Here is an 18,719-nt window from a genome sequence, read left to right on the forward strand (position 1 = left end):
ATCTTGGATGGGCGCTGGAACTTTGAGGCCCACTTTGAGGCTCTTGGGGGGAAGCTGGTAGGGGCAGCGGGGGCGCTTGCAAAACTCCTGCCGAACATTGGGGGCCCAAAGCAGAGTGTGCGCAGGCTCTACTGCGGAATTATACGCAGTATGGCCTTGTATGGGGCCCCAATATGGGATGATCGGTTGGGGTCGAGGAACCGCACCCTTCTCAGGAGGCCGCAGCGAGTGATGGCGGTTCGGGTGGCTCGTTGCTACCGGACCGTCTCGTTCGAGGCGGCATGCCTGTTGGCGGCGACTCCTCCCTGGGAGTTAGAGGCGGTGGCCCTAGGGTCCCTGTATCGCCTCAAGTGCGAGACGAGGGCGGATGGCCGATGGGCCGAACTGGTCGGACCGGCGAGGAGGCAGGCCAGGGAGGTCATCCTTGATAGGTGGGCCCATGATCTGGCCACGCCGAGGGCGGGAGTACGCACTGTGGAGGCGATTCGCCCATGCTTACGGGAATGGGTGAATCGCCCGAGTGGAGCTGTGTCCTTTCGGATGGCGCAGATTCTGTCCGGGCATGGATGCATTGGGCGGTTTCTGCACAGGGTGGCAGGGCGGGAAATCTATCCTATCTGCCACCACTGTGGCGCCCCAGAGGACACGGCGGAGCACACCCTGGCTGAATGTGCCACCTAGTCGAGGCAACGCCACGACCTGGTGTCGGTCATCGGGACGGACCTCTCGCTACCGAGCGTTGTTGCAGCGATGCTAGGTAGCCAAGAGGCATGGCGTGCGGTGGCTTTCTTCTGCGAGCGCGTTCTGCTGCAGAAGGAGGCTGCCGAGCGTCAGCGGGAGGTGCGTGGCGATGGCCGGAGGGGTTGTGCTCGGCGGCGGCGGGGCGGGGGCGCGGGGGCTAGACGCGGAAGCCGTCTGCCCAACAGCGTCCCGCTGCGTCGTCGCTGAGCCCGTATGCAGACATATTTGCCTAAATTCCCTGGGTTGAATGCCTAGTGCGACCCCCGGGGAATTTAATGTGGTGCCAGATGTCATTCATTCAGAATGGATGAGGCTGGCACTGCAGGCGATATGGAGGGTTCTGGAGGAGTTTTTAGTGGGTCGGGTTTCTCCCCTCTGACTAGCAGAGGGATAAGAGTTAACCATCCCCACAGTCCCCGCGTTAGCGACTGCATACGCGCGCGGGCCTGCATCTGTGCATTTCAACCTCCATTATAAAAAAAAAAAAAAAAAAGGTTAGGTTAGGTTAGGTTAGGTTAGGTTAGGTTAGGTTAGGTTAGGTTAGGTTAGGTTAGGTTAGGTTAGGTTAGGTTAGGTTAGGTTAGGTTAGGTTAGGTTAGGTTAGGTTAGGTTAGGTTAGGTTAGGTTAGGTTAGGTTAGGTTAGGTTAGGTTAGGTTAGGTTAGGTTAGGTTAGGTTAGGTTAGGTTAGGTTAGGTTAGGTTAGGTTAGGTTAGGTTAGGTTAGGTTAGGTTAGGTTAGGTTAGGTTAGGTTAGGTTAGGTTAGGTTAGGTTAGGTTAGGTTAGGTTAGGTTAGGTTAGGTTAGGTTAGGTTAGGTTAGGTTAGGTTAGGTTAGGTTAGGTTAGGTTAGGTTAGGTTAGGTTAGGTTAGGTTAGGTTAGGTTAGGTTAGGTTAGGTTAGGTTAGGTTTTTTTTTTTTTTTTTTTTTTTTTTTTTTTTTTTTTTTTTAAATCACCTAATAGGCCTACCTTCCCCGGCTACTTTATCGCCGGGGGCGTTGTCTAAGCTACCCATCCGTCCTTTCTCACATTCATCCTCTAAATAATTGAAAACACAGCTTTAATTTTTATTAGGTTTTGTACAAATAATTTCAATTTCAACTTTCTTAAAATATTACTTTACAATATTCCAACTTATCTAATTTTCTTTCCATATCTATCCTGAGACGTGGCCCGCGAGGCGGGCAGCTTTCACTTATCCGTGAGTATCCTTATGATACCCATTAGCAAGTGGGCGCCGGCCGCCTCGCGGTCCCCGCCCCTCCCTTACTTCCATTAAAACTGGCGGTTCTCTTTATTATTTTTATGCAAAAATCCTCCAGTTGCGATCTGTAACAGGCTAGCATGTCGGGCAGTCCTTCAAGACTGACCACCATGCCTGTCATCTGTTCCAGGTCGCATCTGGAGGAGGCAAAAATGGGGCACTCTATAAGTAGATGCGGGATGGTTTGTTGCACCCCGCTGTCACACTCGCATTCAGCTGTCTCTTTTAATTTGAAGCGGCACAGGTACTCGGCAAAAGGCCCGTGGCCTGTGAGTATCTGTGCCATTTCAGGGCTAAATCTCGCTTCTTTCAGTTGTTTATGAGCGCTCGCAACATTTTTCAGAAAAATCTTTGTTATTCCGCCCGTAGTCCCTTCTCTGTATCGTTTGTCCCATTTTTCTATCGTTTTCCGTCTTACTTCTTTCCTTATGTACGACAGCGGGTACTCTACGTGGACTGCTTTGACCTTAGAGGTCTCCGCAGCGGCCCTCGCGAGTTCGTCCGCCCTCTCGTTCCCCTCCGTGCCGACGTGCGCTTTCACCCAGTGGAGTCTTATGTTTTGGCCCTTTTTTCGGCTCTCCACCAGGTGGCTGCGGATCTCGACTACTCGGGGGTTCCGAGAGCGTCCGCCCGCGATGGCCTCGAGCGAGGACCTCGAGTCGCTGCAGATGTTCACGTCAGCACCCGCTGCCGTCGCCTCCCTAACTGCACCGACGAGAGCCGCTAGCTCTGCTTGATACACGGTGCAGTAAGGGGCCATCTTTATCTTCTTCCATTTTCGTTCTCTGCCTCCCTCCCATTTCGTCCAAGCCGCTCCGACTCCCTTCTCTGTTTTGCTCCCGTCTGTGTATATGGCCGTTATGTTTTCATTTTGTATTTGGCCAGGGTCAGTTGTGATGGCGAAGCTTATATCTGGTCTTTCCGCAGGATGGGGTTGTTCTATAGCAGGTACGGCACGCTCAATCCGGTCTCCTTCGCGTATAAACGGGGATGACCCCCTTCTGGCCTCAAACATCGCGGCGGCTTCTTCCACCCTGAGGTCGAGGGGCAGTATCCCCGCCAATAGCGTCGCGGAATTTAGCGATGCCGTCCTGTACGTTTTTGCGATCTTCTGTCCGAAGGCCCGTTGCACCGTCTCCAGTTTTTTCTTTGTGCACATTTTCTTTACTGTCGGTGCCCAGGCTGCCGACGCGTATGTTACCGTCGGCTCAATGACGGCTTGGTACACCTGGAGTACCATGTCTCCCGTCATTCCCCATTCCAGCTTCGCCATTCTAGATACTTTTTTATATATTTCTGCCGCTTTTCTGGTGACATTATGCACATGCTTGTTGAACGTGAGCCCTCCGTCTATTGTCAGTCCCAGCAGTTTTATTTCTTTCTCTATGGCTATGTCTTGTCCGTTCATCCTTATTATTGGGGTATCGAACTTCAATCTTCGCGTCAGGACCATTGCCTTGGTTTTTTGTGGCGCGAAGTTGAGCTTGTTCTCGATACCCCACTTCCTCACGTACTCGAGGGCTACGTTTGCTCGTTGCGCGATCGAGTGCGTGTCTGTTCCACTGAACAGCAGCACCACGTCGTCTGCGAATGCCTGTGCATAAGTCCCGTCCTCTTCCAGTTCGACCAGTAGTGGGTCGAGCAGGATGTTCCAGAAGGTGGGGCCGCTAATCGAGCCCTGAATGCATCCCTTTTCCGGTCGCCTCACATGCTCTCTGTTTGCGTAGCGTACCACCACCTTCCTGCCTTTAAAATAGTCCTCCACTACTAGTCTCAATTTCTTGGGACAGTCTTTCTTTGATAGTTGGTACTTGATAGCTGGCCACCATGCGTTGTCGAAAGCCCCCTCGATATCTAGCGACACCATCAACACTATCTCTTTGTTTTCTATATGGCTTCTCGCTTTCGTCAGGATATCGTAAAGGGCATCCTCCGTGCTCTTTCCTGGCATAAATCCATACTGCCTCCTGCTCATCTTGGGGAGTAGGCTGTGTCTAATTCTGTTGATCATTACCTTCTCTAGTATCTTCCCCATGACTGGCAATAGGCCTATTGGACGGTAGGATTTGGCGGCCGTATAGTCCTCCTTCCCTGGCTTCCTCAGTACCACTATCGTGCATTCCTTCCATAGATCAGGGAAGCATCCCACTTCGAGGCATTTATTAAAGATGGCCAGGGGAACCTCCGGATTCGCCGTGATAGCTGCGCAGCAGATATCCGCAGTGAGTCCGTCGGCACCCGGGGCCTTCCTCGGGTTGAAGCTTCGAGCAGTGCTGATGAGCTCCGCCATTGTGATTGGCACTTCATCAGCGCTGCTTCCCCGTAGGCTGCTAGTCATTTCCTCAACCGTTTTCCTTATTCTTTGGTGGATGTCATCATCCATCTCACAATTGTCAGGCGGGAAGAATTTCTGTGCCAGCAGCTGCACCGATTCTTCGGAGTTCAACGAAATGCCCTTCTCTATTAGCGTGGTGTCTTCCCTGATCCCTTCCGCCTTTCTTATTACTTTATACATTCTGTCCCATAAGCTCTCCCCTTCTTGCTTCGTGCACAATTTCTTCCACCCTTCCTTTTGAGCCCTTTCGATCTCTTCTTCGTACATCTTTTTTGCCTCCAGGTAGGCAGTTACTACGCACTCTCTCCTCCTTGGAGCTGCGTATGAGATCCTTTTCTTTTTCCTTACCATGTCCTTCTTAAGGGCCTCTATTTCCTTGTTCCACCAGGGTGGTTCGAAGCTTTTCTTTCTTTGTTTCAGTTTGGGGATATGCTTCTCGGCGGCTTTTATTATTATATTTGTGTATTCCGTTACTGCGTTGTTGACCCTGGCCTTGGTGTCCAGTTCTTTTATCGTCCCTTTGTCTAATCCTTGTTGTGTCAATTCCGTTTTTATTTTCTCTTTAAAATCCTCCCAGTCTGCGTTTTTTGTTTTGTATTTGCGGGTCGTCTTCGGTAGGGTGTGCGTTTGGGGTTTTTGAAGGGCTGTAGTCATAAATATTGTGTTGTGATCCGAACTGGTAATTGATGTGTCAACCCACCATTTCGTTACCTTGCTGAGGAGAGCCGTTGTACATACTGTGATGTCGACTGTACTCGTGTATCTACGGCCCCCTCTAACGGTGTCGAAGGTGGGTGTGTTTCCACAATTTAAGATGCTCAGCCCCTCTTCATCAAGGAACCCTCGTAGTTCCTTTCCTCTTGTGTCTTCGTTCCGGCTCCCCCACCACTCACTCCATGCGTTCACGTCCCCTCCAATCAGTACCATCTTGGTTTTTAACTTTCTCGTGAAGCCTCTTAACTGTACGAGGTATGGTTCGATGGGTTCATCGCCTTCGAAGTACACTGATATTACCCCTAGTTCCCACTTGTCCGTTCTCAGGACGGCGGCCACTATGTTCTCGGTGGTGAGTGATTTGTCTTGTGAGACCTCGATGTGTTCATCGAAAACAAGTACCGCCGCCTTCACCGGTTTCTTCCCTGTGGGAACGCACTGCACTACTCTGTACATAGGGCTTTCTGCCATCTGTTTATTGGCCCCTGTGTACGGTTCCTGGAGTAGTGCTATCTTTACCTTCCTACCCCCCGCTTCCTTTATAAACTCCTGGTTCGCGATTCTCTTTCTTCCAAGGTTCGCCTGTGCCAGGAGAAAGCCGGTGTTTATGTTGGAGCCCTCGGCTTTTTTAACAGTACGCGTAACTCAGCCTCGCTGCCCTGTCCCATCCCTGCCGGGTTGGGCAGCTCTGGCTGAAGGCTCCGTGCTCTGCGTCTCTTCCTTTCATTGCTTTACAGTTAACGCAGCTGGGAGGCTTTCCTTCCCCGAGGATCTGGCAATCGGCCCTCATGTGGGCTCCTCCACAGTGACTGCACACCTCTGTATCTTTTTTACAGTTCCTGCGGGTATGTCCATACCCCAGACACATTGTGCATTGGACCAGAGGGGATTGGTCCTCTACCCAAACCCTCTGCAGGTCCACGTGTATCCTGCCAGCCGATGTCAGGGCTTGCCAGAGTTTAGGCGTGACCTGCAGGACCACGTGGCTCTCCAGAGGGTTTCTTGCCTTCCTTCTATACTTTTCTACTATTGTCAGCTCTCTTTCCTCTAGGTGCGCAGTCACGTGTTTGTTCTGGTTCTTTAGGGCCCGGGCAATATCCTCGGTGGTGTTGCAGGTCAGTAAATTTTTTATTTTTACGAGAGGGTTTTTGTTGGAGGTCTCCTTGACCTCCATTTCTGTGCCCAGTTTTTCTTTAAGTTTTCTTCTCTCTTCCTCTGTCCTGCAACCCACCACAACCTTCCCATCTCTTGCTTTTCTTATTTTTTGCACTTGCCAACCTTCCTCCTTCGCGTTTAGCAAGTGCCGGATGTTCTGCACCGTTTCCTCTGCCGTGTCGGTCGCGTTCTTCGGCGCCACCACGACAGAGTGCAGTGCAGGTTTTTGCCCCGGGCCTTCTATGTCGTTTTTGCCCTGACCGAGATTTACTTTCGTCGCTTCGGCGTACGATTTCATACTTGCAGCCCAGTTGTTCTGCCTCTCCATATCCTTCTTTTCCTTCTCCTCAAACTCTTTCCTTATCTCGGTCAGGACCCATTCATCTTTCTTTTTTGCCAGATCCTCTATTCCTTTCCTACATTTCTCCAGCCTACTATTTTCTGCTTCCAATCTTTCAATTTGTCTGTTTAGCTTATCATATATATTTTCTTCCATGTCTTTTTCGTTTCTTGTTTTAGTTGTTGTTCTTGCTGGGCCTCCCGCCAACTCCTCCTCGGCTTCTTTTACCATTTGGTACAGCCGCTTTACAGCTGACTGTACCCCTGTTTTTATTTCGGTTTTTATGTTTCGGGACTCCGCCAAGTGCGCCATTGCCTTTAGGTAACAATTTTTTGCCTCTTTTTCCCTGGCTTGAGCGGGAGCAGGAGACTTACCCGCTCCCCTTCCCCCTGCCAGAGGTTCTTCTTGTGCTGCCCTAGGGGCCTGGCTGGAGGCCTCCTCCCACTTATCTATACTGCGCCTGATGGCAGGTGCCGTTTTTGGTGGAGTGCGTATACCGGTTAGGTTAGGTTAGGTTAGGTTAGGTTAGGTTAGGTTAGGTTAGGTTCCCCCCCTCCGCGGACGAATTTACCCGCGGCTCCTAGGCTTGTCGTGCCGGGGGGGCTTAGTACCTGGAACGACTGCAGCAATGCCGTCGTAAAGGGGAAGCAAATAAGGAGGTAAAGGCTGGCCTTCACTTCGAAGGCTAGTCTCTGGAGAGGGCATCAGCGCCCAGCGGAAAGATTTCCGTGAGCCCTTAGCAAGCTGGAGAGATCATTTGATCTCAAAGGTGAAACTGAGGGACTTTTACTTATTCGACGTTCCCGACTGGTGTTCTTTTGAGTGTGCCGGAGGCGGCCAGGGAAGGGGTCTGCTTCATAGCGCTACTGCGTACTTGACTCCGGGCCTCATCTGCTCTCGACTCTTTCTTTTCTAAGAAACGTGCTAGATGCGGTGTAGCTTCATGCCACGCGAACTTACGGGGTGCAAACAATAATCTCGGGAGAACCAATATTAAATCTGGTGTTGTTGTTGTGTTCTTGGGCCAAAGTGCAGTGGAACGATGGATAGCCGGCGGAACCGGCAATTATTGGATATACCTTTTGGCGATATAATCAGCGTATGGCGGCGAACGCTCGAATACTCTTCAGCTTGTGATTGTTCTGTGTTCAATTGAAGGAGAGGCCTTATTGGGCAACAAGAGGAAGGAAACCTTGATACAAAAATCCCCTAACGTTCGGCGCTGATGAGCGTGGCGTCGGACACCTAATCCCCTCTATGAGGAATTGAGGTCGTTGACGGGCAGGTCAATGCCTAGCGCCAAAAAAAATAAAATAAAAAAAAGACGCGTCCCCGGTTCCCTCCGGAGTGACGGCGAGGACTCGCTACAGCTCGGGCACTCGGCTGCGGTACATGGGTCTTAAAGAGGGCCACAGGGGAGCGGCCCCTGGTCAAATAAAAGCAAGCATGAGTTCGAATACACGTTTAACTACCCCAGGTGGGTTAAATCCCACCCATGGCGATGCCATGGCTCAGCCCCACCGTACTCTGGCGGGGGGCAAAACTCATGAGGAAGAGAAGGATGAGGAGAGAAGAGTGGTAGGATGTGGTGATGTGAAGGAGAATACAAGGGACGGAGGCGAGATGTCTAACCGGAGTACGCCCGTCCCACTCAAAGATTGTAGAGTTATGTTGGTGCGAACTCCACTACCCATATTGAGTCCAAATAACAGCACAGGAGACCGTGAAGTTGAGGCCATTACTGCCATAGGAAAAAATGTCGGACGACAAGTGATGGAGGCCAGCCTGGAGACGAGCTGTGAGATGCTCAGCGCTGACGTATCGTTTACCTCCATCAACTCACCACATGTACAAGGGCGACCGGCGCGATTTTTTCGTCGGAAAAGAAGGAAGGAAGAATGCAGCTCTAGCGACGCTGGAACCCCTCACTCGACGAGAAAGTCGCGGGCTGCATTAAGTAAACTCCAACGAGTAGAACGGGAGAAGAGGGTTGAAGCAGAACTACTAGAGGCGACCCCCAGTCCCCCAACAAAAACTGGAAGCACAGCGCAAACCGAACGTCACGCTGATCCAAAGGTGAGGATTGAGGCCAGCCTCGCTGCAGTGGATAAAGTCGCCCGACACTCGAGTAACCTGAAGGGCACTTTTGTCTCAGCGCTAAAACAGGCGGTAACCTCGATCCGTAGAGACGCCGAAGAGCTAGCTGACCGTACAGTCAGCGAGGAAACGAGGGCGCTCCGGAGCGAAAATGAGAGACTTCGTGGACAGGTGGAAGCACTTCAAAAAGAAATGGCTGAGTTGAGAACCCTGATACAAGAGTGCTCCAGGAAACCGGTGCATAAAGAGCCATTACGGACTTCTTCACCATCTTCGCAGCTACCACAACTCTTAGCCGAGCTGGAAGGTCGTTTAATGAGACAAATGGGCGAATGTCTTAGCGCGAGACTCGCAAACCTGGAGCCTCGATTAAATGCGGAACCGAAAATTCGGCCACCATTAGCCGCGGATCCGATTCCAATTGAGGACTCTACGACAAAGAGCATAGAAGAACACTCGATAGGGGAGAAGAGAAAATCTAGGAAAGGAAAGAAGCTGCGGGCACCTGATGCTAACAATGCACCCGATGCAGTAAGTGCGCAGATCCCACCAACCCAGAGCAACCCAGAGGCAAACTGCGAGCAAGAGTGGAAAACAGTGCAAAGTAAGCGTAAACAGGCCAAGAATACCCCAACCGCTGGCATCGTAAAGCCCGCGGCTACGACTACTCAACGGCCACGAGCAAAGCTGAGAGCCCCGAGATCCACGGCCGTTGTGCTTACAATCACCGAAAAAGAACAGACCTACGCCTCTGTATTACGGGAGGCAAAGGAAAAAATTAAACTAAGTGATTTGGGCATAGAAGCCGTAAAATTTAAGCGGGCGGCGACGGGAGCGGTGATACTAGAGCTACCCGGATCACGCAGTGGAGACAAGGCCGATGCCCTTGCCAGTAAACTGAAAGAAATCTATGCTAGCGGAGTGAGTGTGTCGAGGCCGGAGAAGTGTGCCGAGGTACGAGTGGCTGGCCTCGATGACTCTGTAACGTCGGACGATATCAAAAAGGCGATAGCGGAGATTGGGGGCTGCAACCGCGAACAAGTAATAGTGAGTGAGGTTCGGCCAGACAGAACTGGATTGTTTGGAGCCTGGGTTCGGTGTCCAATTCTTGCGGCCAAGAAAATCACCGAGGGACGACTACTAATAGGCTGGGTCACAGCAAGAGTAACCTTACTGGAACGCAAGGAAATTAGGTGCTACCGGTGCCTTCAAAGCGGGCACGTAGCGAGCCGGTGCACGTTTGGCGCTGATCGTAGCAATCTCTGCTTCCGCTGCGCACAACCAGGCCACCGGGCCGCGACTTGCGAGGGCAAACCCGTGTGCGTCCTTTGCACGGAAGCGGGCCGAAAGGCAGACCATCGGCTAGGGAGCGCTAAATGTCCGGCCCCTAGCGCCAAAGTTGCTAGAAGAGAGACGCCGCGGCACAACATGGTTCCGACCGGGTCCGCCCCACCGGACGGGGAAGCAATGCTTACAGATAAAATCGTAAATGCCTAGCACGGTACGGTTCCTCCAATGTAACCTCAACCACTGTGCCAATGCCCAGGATCTTCTGACACAAAGCATGGCACAGTGGTCCATTAATGTTGCAATGGTGTCAGAACCATATATCTCAGAGCTGAGGACCGCTTCAAATTGGATTGTGGATACGGAAGGCCTCGCAGCCGTTATACTCGACGGGGACCAGATGGCACTTGCGGGACCGCACCTAAAGGGTCGCGGGTGTGTCGCCGTCCGAGTCTCGGAGAATCTGGTAGTAATAAGTGCCTACTTTTCACCCAACAAGACACTCGCCGAGTTCGAGCGGTTTTTAGTCGAGATAGGCTCACTGGTAGACTGGGCCCGACCCCACGAGGTAATTGTCGCCGGTGACTTCAACGCAAAGTCGACTGCGTGGGGGACGCTGGATGACCGTGGACGAGGACAGGCCTTGTTACGATGGGCCGCAATGTACAATTTGACAGTATTAAATAAAGGCTCCGAGCACACGTGCGTACGCAGAGCGGGAGGCTCCATCGTTGATGTCACTTTTGCGAGTTCCTGTCTTGCTCGTCGCGTTGAAGATTGGGAGGTTATGACAAAGGTAGAAACACTGTCGGACCATAGATACATCCAATTCCGTATCCCTCCATTGTCGTCTGCTAGATCGGCTGAGCAGAGTCTCATTCCGTCTGAAATCGGCCCTAAATGGTCGCTGAGGTCGTTGGATAGAGTCGTGTTCGAAGAGGCGACAATAGTTAAGTCCTGGTGTTCCAGCCGCACTAATGCTGATATAGAAAGTGAAGTTCGGTGGCATGCAAAAGCGTTAGCAGACCTATCAGAGGCGTCAATGAGACGCGTACGAATTTTGAGGCCGAGGGATAAAGTTTACTGGTGGTCTGACGAACTAGCTGGTCTTCGATCAATCTGTGTGAGATCGCGGAGGATGTTTACGCGGTACAGGCGCCGACCGCTAGCACGTCGCAGTCAAGATGAAGAGGAACGGCTATACGTAGACTATCAAGCTGCAAAAAAGGATCTAAGGGTAGCAATAGCAAGGTCCAAAGAAAATGCTTGGAATGAGTTTCTTAACACGTTGCAACAAGATCCCTGGGGCCGCCCCTTTCGACTTGTAATGAGCAAATTGCGACCCCGGGCGCCGCCACTGACGTCCACCATGCAACCTTCGCTTCTTGACTCGGTGGTATCCACCCTGTTTCCACGTGGGAATGGGCGTACACCTACCCCAGCGCATCCGTACTCGATTCCAAGCGAAGAGTCAATACGCGTGACGCCTGAAGAATTAGAAGCAGCATTGGCAAAGGTCGCCGCTAAAAACACAGCTCCAGGCCCTGATGGCATTCATGGCAAGGTGTGGGCTCTCGCCCTTAAGGACGAAGAATTGGCGTGGAGGTTCTGCAGTTTGTTGACGCAAATCATGCAGAAGGGAGAGTTTCCCTCCGCCTGGAAGACTGGGAAATTAGTGCTGCTAAAGAAGCCCGGAAAAATCGAAACATCCCCTTCTGCTTACCGCCCAATCGTATTGTTGGATGAGGGTGGCAAAATCTTGGAGCGGATCATGGCTAAAAGAATAAATAGACATCTAGAAACCATCGGACCAGATCTGCACAGTGCTCAGTTTGGCTTCCGGCGGTCGCGGTCTACTGTGGACGCAATCGCAGAGGTGCGAGAAATCAGCGAGGAGACCACGGAGCAGGGTGGAGTTGTACTGGCGGTGTCCCTTGACATCGCCAACGCCTTCAACACCATTCCTCACGAGGCTGTTCTGCGAGGCTTAGTACATCATGGGATACCGTTATATCTCCAGAGGCTAGTAGAATCGTACCTGTGCGATCGTAAAATTGTGTTCCCGTGTAGGGATTCTTGGAGAAGCTACCGAGTCACATGTGGTGTACCTCAAGGGTCCGTTCTGGGGCCCCTGCTTTGGAATATAGGCTACAATTGCATCATTAAGACATCTCTGTCTATAGGTGTTAGGGTCATTTGTTACGCCGACGATACCTTGGTTGTGGCATCTGCTAGTTCCTACGTCGAGGCGAGCCGTCGCGTAACTGCTGGGGTAGCTCAAGTCGTAGCGCAGATAAGACACCTCGGGCTGCGTGTCGCGCTGGAGAAGTCCGAAGCGATCTGTTTTCACGGCCCGGGGCGAGCGCCTCCAGCGGGTGCGCACATCGTCGTTGCGGGAGTGTCCATCGAGGTAGGAAAATCCCTGAAATATCTGGGCCTAGTACTAGATTCCCGGTGGACGTTTAGAGCACATTTTGCGGCACTTGCCCCGAAGCTCACCGCCACTGCAATGGCTCTTAGCCGGATTATGCCAAATCTAGGCGGGCCGAGCGAGGGGTGTCGTCGACTCTACTCCGGCGTCGTCAAGTCGCAAGCTATGTACGGGTGCCCAATATGGGCTGATAAGCTGTCCCGCAAGAACAAGCAGCTTCTGAGGCGTTATCAAAAACTAATGACGATTAAGGTTGCGCGAGCGTACCGCACGGTGTCATACGATGCCGTGTGTTTGATCGCAGGTTCCGCGCCCTGGCACCTCGAGGCTACCGCTCTGGCAGACGTCTATTGGCGCAGGGCTGATACGCGTGAAGCAGGGAGAGAACCGGACACAGAGACCATACGCTCCTGGCGCCTGGATGCCTGCCAGCGCGTGATACAAGACTGGAGAACCGAATTAGACAGGGCAGAGATGGGCGGATATACAATAAGTGCCATATTGCCCGTCCTAACCAAGTGGCTGGAGAAGAAGCGCGGCCCGCTATCCTTTCGTCTGGTGCAGGTCATAACAGGCCATGGCTGTTTTGGCAAATACCTCCACCGCATCAGACGGGAACCGACCCCTGCGTGCCACCACTGCCAAGGGGATAACGATGATGCCGCGCACACTCTAGCGGCTTGTCCGGCGTGGGCGGAGGAGAGGCGCCACCTGGTTGCGGCCTTCGGGACGGACCTGGGCTTGCCTGAAGTTATTAAGAAGGCGGTGGACGACCTTGACAAGTGGACCGTCCTAACAAGATTCTGTGGCGTGGTGATGCGGCTCAAGGAAGAAGCGGAGAGAGCCCGAGAATGTTAAAAAAAAAATAAAAAAAAAAAATAAAAAAAAAAAAAAAAAAATATATATATAAATATATATAAAAAAAAAAAAAAATTAAGAAAAAGGAAAAAAAAAAAAAAAACAAAATTATACAAAAGGAGAAAAAGGGAGGAAAAAAAAAAAAAAAATAAAAAATAAAAAAAAAAAATAAAAAAAAAAATAAAAAAAAATAAAAAAAATAAAAAAAAAAAATAAAAAAAAGGGCTTATTACTAGTGTGGTGTCGAGAGAGTAACAGAGAGTCGCGAAAGCGGCAGTCGCTAGACGGGGCGCGGTGAAAAGGCCTAGCTGTTACCCGCCCTCGTCTAATAGCGAACAGTGGGCCCTGGTGGTTTTAGTGGGTATGGGGTCATCGTATTTTACGGCCTTGACCCCCACACTCCCCGCGCCACTTAACAACTTGCCCAGGCGCGGGCGCCCGTAATCGGGTTTCCCCAGGTAAAAAAAAAAAAAAAAAAAAAAAAAGGTTAGGTTAGGTTAGGTTAGGTTAGGTTAGGTTAGGTTAGGTTAGGTTAGGTTAGGTTAGGTTAGGTTAGGTTAGGTTAGGTTAAGGGCCTCATAGCCTAGCGGTCTTTGTATGTGGCCGCTGTGGTGAGGGGTACTGGGTTCGATTCCCGGTTCGAGGATAAGTTTTCAATTTATCCTCGGCCTTTGGTAGGGTTGTACGGTACCGGGCGAGTGCTTAAACCGTACATGGTGGGCACGGTTGAATTTCTATAGTATGCAGTGGGCAACTATGGAAAGGAAACTGTGTAGGTTTAGAACGTAGCAATACGTTCTAGGCCGAGAGTGGTAATTACAAGTGGTCAAGTAATTCAACATTCTTTTTAAGGGCCTCATAGCCTAGCGGTCTTTGTATGTGGCCGCTGTGGTGAGGGGTACTGGGTTCGATTCCCGGTTCGAGGATAAGTTTTCAATTTATCCTCGGCCTTTGGTAGGGTTGTACGGTACCGGGCGAGTGCTTAAACCGTACATGGTGGGCACGGTTGAATTTCTATAGTATGCAGAGGGCATGGAACTATAGAAAGGATACTGTGTAGGTTTAGAACGTAGCAATACGTTCTAGGCCGAGAGTGGTAATTACAAGTGGTCAAGTAATTCAACATTCTTTTTTTAGTACGCGTTGAGCCTTCATAGCGACAACAGTGACTGTTTGCGCTCCGCGTCCTGAAAATCTTTTGAGGGTCTTTCCGGTGTCGGAGAATACTGTGAGGTGCATCAAAACAACCGCACAAGTGTGCTGCGTGTTTTGACATATATGTGATATTTATATATTAAATACTTTTTAATATATAATAGAAAAGAAGTGTGGGAAATTGACCCGGTGTTTTTTGTGTTTTTATGTTGTTTTTGTCGCGACGACATATTAATTTTTCATTGTGTTTGTGTTGTGTGGATTGTCCTGCATATGTGAGTACTTTTAAATTAAAAATCGGCTCACAAAGTTGGCCGGAAATATTTTTCAAAAAGTGGAGGCGGTTTTTTAACCACAACATTTTGGCGGGAGGTTTAATCACAAATTGAGGACTACCATCGTCTCCGCCGTGATCAGGCGGTTCGATTGAATACCTCATAGTTGAGATTGGGAGAAAGTGGAAGGACTTATTGACCTTAGCATCTTTTTAGCTACATAAAATAAGACGCCATCTTGTTATTGACAAGGTGCAAAGGGCGGCATTGTGTGGCGCCGGTCGTCTGGCGGCGGTCTGACGTCATACGATTTATCGAGCGGGCGTTTCAAGTTTTCCGAAGTGGATAGAGACAATATTGTTCTTAGTTTTAATTTTTGTATATAATTTAATTTAAGTTTAGATTTAAGTTAGAATTAGGACTGTACTATAGTATTATCTCTGTTTATAAATATATTAATTATTTATTTATATATTTTGTGGGAGTACTTTTTGTATATTTCGCAAAATGCGAAAGAGGCGGGTTAAGCCGCAGGCCTCGGACAGCGAGGAAGAAGAAATGTCCAGGGCTGGCTCAAAAGAGCGGAGGAAGCGGTCCTTCTTTAAAAACCCTGAGGACGTGTCTCCTCCTCCTAAAGGTAAGCCGCCAAAGAAAGCGGCTGCCCATAAGGAAGGAATTAAGGAGGCGGAGGAAGAGTTGCGAGCTCTCGAGGCTCGCTCTCTTCATGGAGGTGAAGATAGTGGTGCTGGAGGCCACCAGCCAGACGGGGCCTCGACAAGTACAGGTCGGGCCCCGGACGGGCCCCCGTCATCGTGGGAGGACTACGAGGACGATGTGGTCCTCCTGGGGGTGCCTGAAATAAAGGAGAGGTCGGTTTCCCGAGTCCGCAAAATCCTAGAGATTGCGGCGAAATCGGGAAACCTAAAAGGGACGTACGTCCGCGACCTGAAGGTTGCGGCCAAGGAAATTGGAGAGATCGTGGAGGATCTTGCTGATAGGTGTCTGGGGGGGGAAGAGGGCAGACGTCTACAAAGAGACAATAATCGTCTGAGGGCCCAGGTCAAGGAGCTGGGCCTGGAGCTTGCCGCCCTCAGACGCGAGTTCAACGAGCGCACTGCGCTATTTGCACAATCAAAGGGGGACAACAGGGATCCCGTCTCGGTGGATAGTCCCATCACGCCGGATGCTCTCCGTCAAATGATGGAGGGTCTCTTAGACGGGATCAAGGAGAGCCTGATGGGGGAGTTGATGAGGGCTGTGGGGGGCATGCTTGATGCGAAGTTGGCGGGGATTGGGGACAGGCTGCTCCCTGAGCCTGTGTTACGCCCCCCGCTGATGGCATTAGACCGAGGCCCCCATGGGGCCTCCAAGGGCTCCTTAGGGGGTGAGGCCCAGGTGGCCTCAAATTGTCCGGGGCCACAGGGCAAGAGAGCCCACAGTGGTCCCGCAGGAGTTGGGGTCCAGAGCTCAGAAGGAAATGTCCCGGGAAATGGAGGGGTCTCTTCAGAGATGCCTCCAGCGGGTCCCAGCTGGGCGACAGTGACCGGCAAGAAGAAGAAGAAGAGTAAGGGCAAGAAGAAGTCGGACAGTCTTCCAGCTGCACCGGCTCTTCCTACCAAGGGTGGGGTAGGTCTCCCGGCAAGGCAGCCGGCGGCTATGGAGAAGCCTGTTGGGGTGCGGTCTTCCCTTGCTCCGCCGACAACTGCTGCAGTGGTTTTAACACTGCTGCAGGGAGCGGTGGAGCGGGGGGTTACCTACGCTTCTGCTCTGTCCAAGGCAAGGCAGGCCATCAGTCTGCCTGACTTGGGGATCGAGCGTATAAGCATCCGAGTAACGGCTACCGGAGCTCGGATGCTGGAGGTGCCCGGAGAAGGTAGGGAGGAGAAGGCTAACCGCCTAGCTGAAAAACTGAGGGTGGTTCTGTCGGAAGAGGCCTCGGTGGGGAGGCCCGTCAAGTGCGCGGACCTCCGCATCCGGGACCTTGATGACAGCATCACCGAGGGGAATGTTGTGGAGGCGGTGGCTGCCATGGGGGAGTGCCCAGTGGCGGCAATTAAACCAGGGAAAATAATGAGGCATGGGGGCCGGGGTTTGGGGGAGATGTTCCTCCTATGTCCGGTTGCCTCCGCCAATAAGATCAAGAGTGGGAGGCTCCTCATTGGGTGGAGTTCTTGTCGAGTGGAAATCCAGGAGCACCGCCCTTTGAGGTGCTTTAAGTGTCAACAGCTGGGTCATGTGCGCGCAACATGCGACTCAGCGGTGGACCTGGCGGAGGCTTGCCACCGATGTGGGGTTGCGGGCCATAAGGCTAATGAATGCAGCTCGAAAGAGCTGCATTGTTTGGTCTGTGCGGCGGCCGGGAAGGCAGCGAACCACAAGATGGCGGGAAGGGCCTGCAACCCTCCAAGGCAAGGGAGGGCCCCGCATGCCCCTAAAGCGTCCGGCACCGTGGTGGAGAACGTTCCCATGGAGGTTGGTGTGGAGGTGTCAAACAAATAAAATGTCTGACAACCTCACTAGCCTCCTCCAGGGGAACCTAAGGCGCTCCGCTGCGGCTCAGGACTTGTTCCTGCAGTCGATGGCGGAGTGGGGTGTGATGGCGGCCGTTGTCACAGAGCCCTATTACGTGTCGCGGCAGAATTCGTGGGTGGGGGACCTTCGAGGTGATGCGGCTGTCATTGCTCGGCCTCATGGACCTCCTCTCTCTCTAAGAGAGAGGGGTTCCGGTTTTGTCCTGGCTGATTGGGGGGACTGGACGCTTGTTGGAGCGTATTTTTCGCCCAATGAGCGTCTGAGCCACTTCGAGGACTTCCTGGACGCCATGGGGCTGGCCGTGCAGAGGGCTCTTCCGCGCCCCCTTATCCTCATGGGAGACCTTAATGCGCGGTCTTCCACTTGGGGTGATAGGGTGTCGTGTCGGAGGGGTCCGGTTTTGGAGGAGTGGGCGGCGGAGCTGGGCCTCGTTTTCCTAAATGAGGGAACCGAGCCCACCTGTGTCCGTCCGCAGGGCAGTTCAAGGGTGGACGTGACCCTAGCTTCTGCGGCAGCGGCCCGTGCGACGACGGCGTGGAGCGTGCTGGACGAAGTGGAGACCCTATCGGATCATCGATATATCCGGATGTGGGTCTCTACCTCGATGAGGTGGGCAGTGCGGGGGCAGACTTCCCAGAACAGCTTCCCCCGTTGGGCGATTCGGCGACTTGACCGTCAGGTTGCGGAGGAGGTGGCCATTGTGGAGGGGTGGTGTGCGCCTGCTGGTGCTGGGGATGTAGACGAAGGGGTCGGTAGACTGAGTCAAAGTCTCCGAAGGGTGTCGAATGCGGCGATGCCCAAATGGAGACCGCCGAAGGGGAGAAGAGCTGTCTACTGGTGGACGTCGCATATTGGAAATCTTCGGGGCGAATGTAGCGAGGCGAGAAGGGCCTGCTACAGGAGTCGCCGGAGGAGGGGAGATAGTCCCGATGTTACGGAGGGTCTTCGCTTGATCTATAATGATCGCAAGAGGGCTCTCCGACAGGCTATTTGTGAGGCGAAGGAAAGGGCCCATCGGGAGGTGCTTCGGGGGCTTGATGATGATCCATGGGGGCGTCCCTATCGATCGGCTCGTAAGAGACTGAAGGGTGCGGGGATGCCTCTCGTGGAGAGTCTGGAGCCGACTTTCCTGGAGCGGGTGGTGGCGGACCTGTTTCCTTTGCCTCCCGACACTGTCCCTCCAAGTATGACGGCGTCTATGGTAGAAGTGGCTGACGGGGAGGGTGAGATGGCTCCGGAAGTCTCTGATATAGAGATGGAGACCATTCTAGCCCGTCTCAAAGCCCGCAAGAAAGCTCCTGGCCCGGATGGTGTACATGCACGTGTACTGGCAGTGGTCCTCCCTCATATGGAGGTCTCCGTCCGGGAGCTGTACACTGCGTGTCTGCGTGGTGGACGGTTTCCGGTGGCATGGAAGACGGGACGACTGTGTCTCGTGCGCAAGGAGGGGCGCCCGGTGGACAGTTCGGCGGCTTACCGCCCTATTGTCCTCCTGGATGAAGCGGGCAAGGCGCTGGAGTGGGTAGTGGCCTCTCGAT

General features: G+C 52.3%; 2 protein-coding genes across 2 annotated transcripts; both read left to right on the plus strand.

Annotated features, from left to right (window-relative positions):
* The first annotated feature begins 7,876 nt into the window (after positions 1 to 7,876).
* Positions 7,877 to 12,757, plus strand: LOC123689341. The gene has a single exon (XM_045628889.1). It carries the CDS (start codon positions 7,939 to 7,941, stop codon positions 10,138 to 10,140), a length of 2,202 nt encoding a protein of 733 aa, XP_045484845.1. The 5' UTR covers positions 7,877 to 7,938; the 3' UTR covers positions 10,141 to 12,757.
* A 2,399-nt stretch (positions 12,758 to 15,156) lies between these two features.
* On the plus strand, positions 15,157 to 17,853 carry LOC123689372. Its single transcript, XM_045629014.1, has 2 exons — positions 15,157 to 16,738; positions 17,657 to 17,853. The coding sequence occupies exons 1-2, from the start codon at positions 15,157 to 15,159 to the stop codon at positions 17,851 to 17,853; spliced, it is 1,779 nt and encodes a 592-aa protein (XP_045484970.1).
* The last annotated feature ends 866 nt before the right edge of the window (positions 17,854 to 18,719 follow it).

The sequence above is a fragment of the Pieris rapae genome, chromosome 7, assembly GCF_905147795.1.
Source record: "Pieris rapae chromosome 7, ilPieRapa1.1, whole genome shotgun sequence".
NCBI lineage: Eukaryota > Metazoa > Arthropoda > Insecta > Lepidoptera > Pieridae > Pieris > Pieris rapae.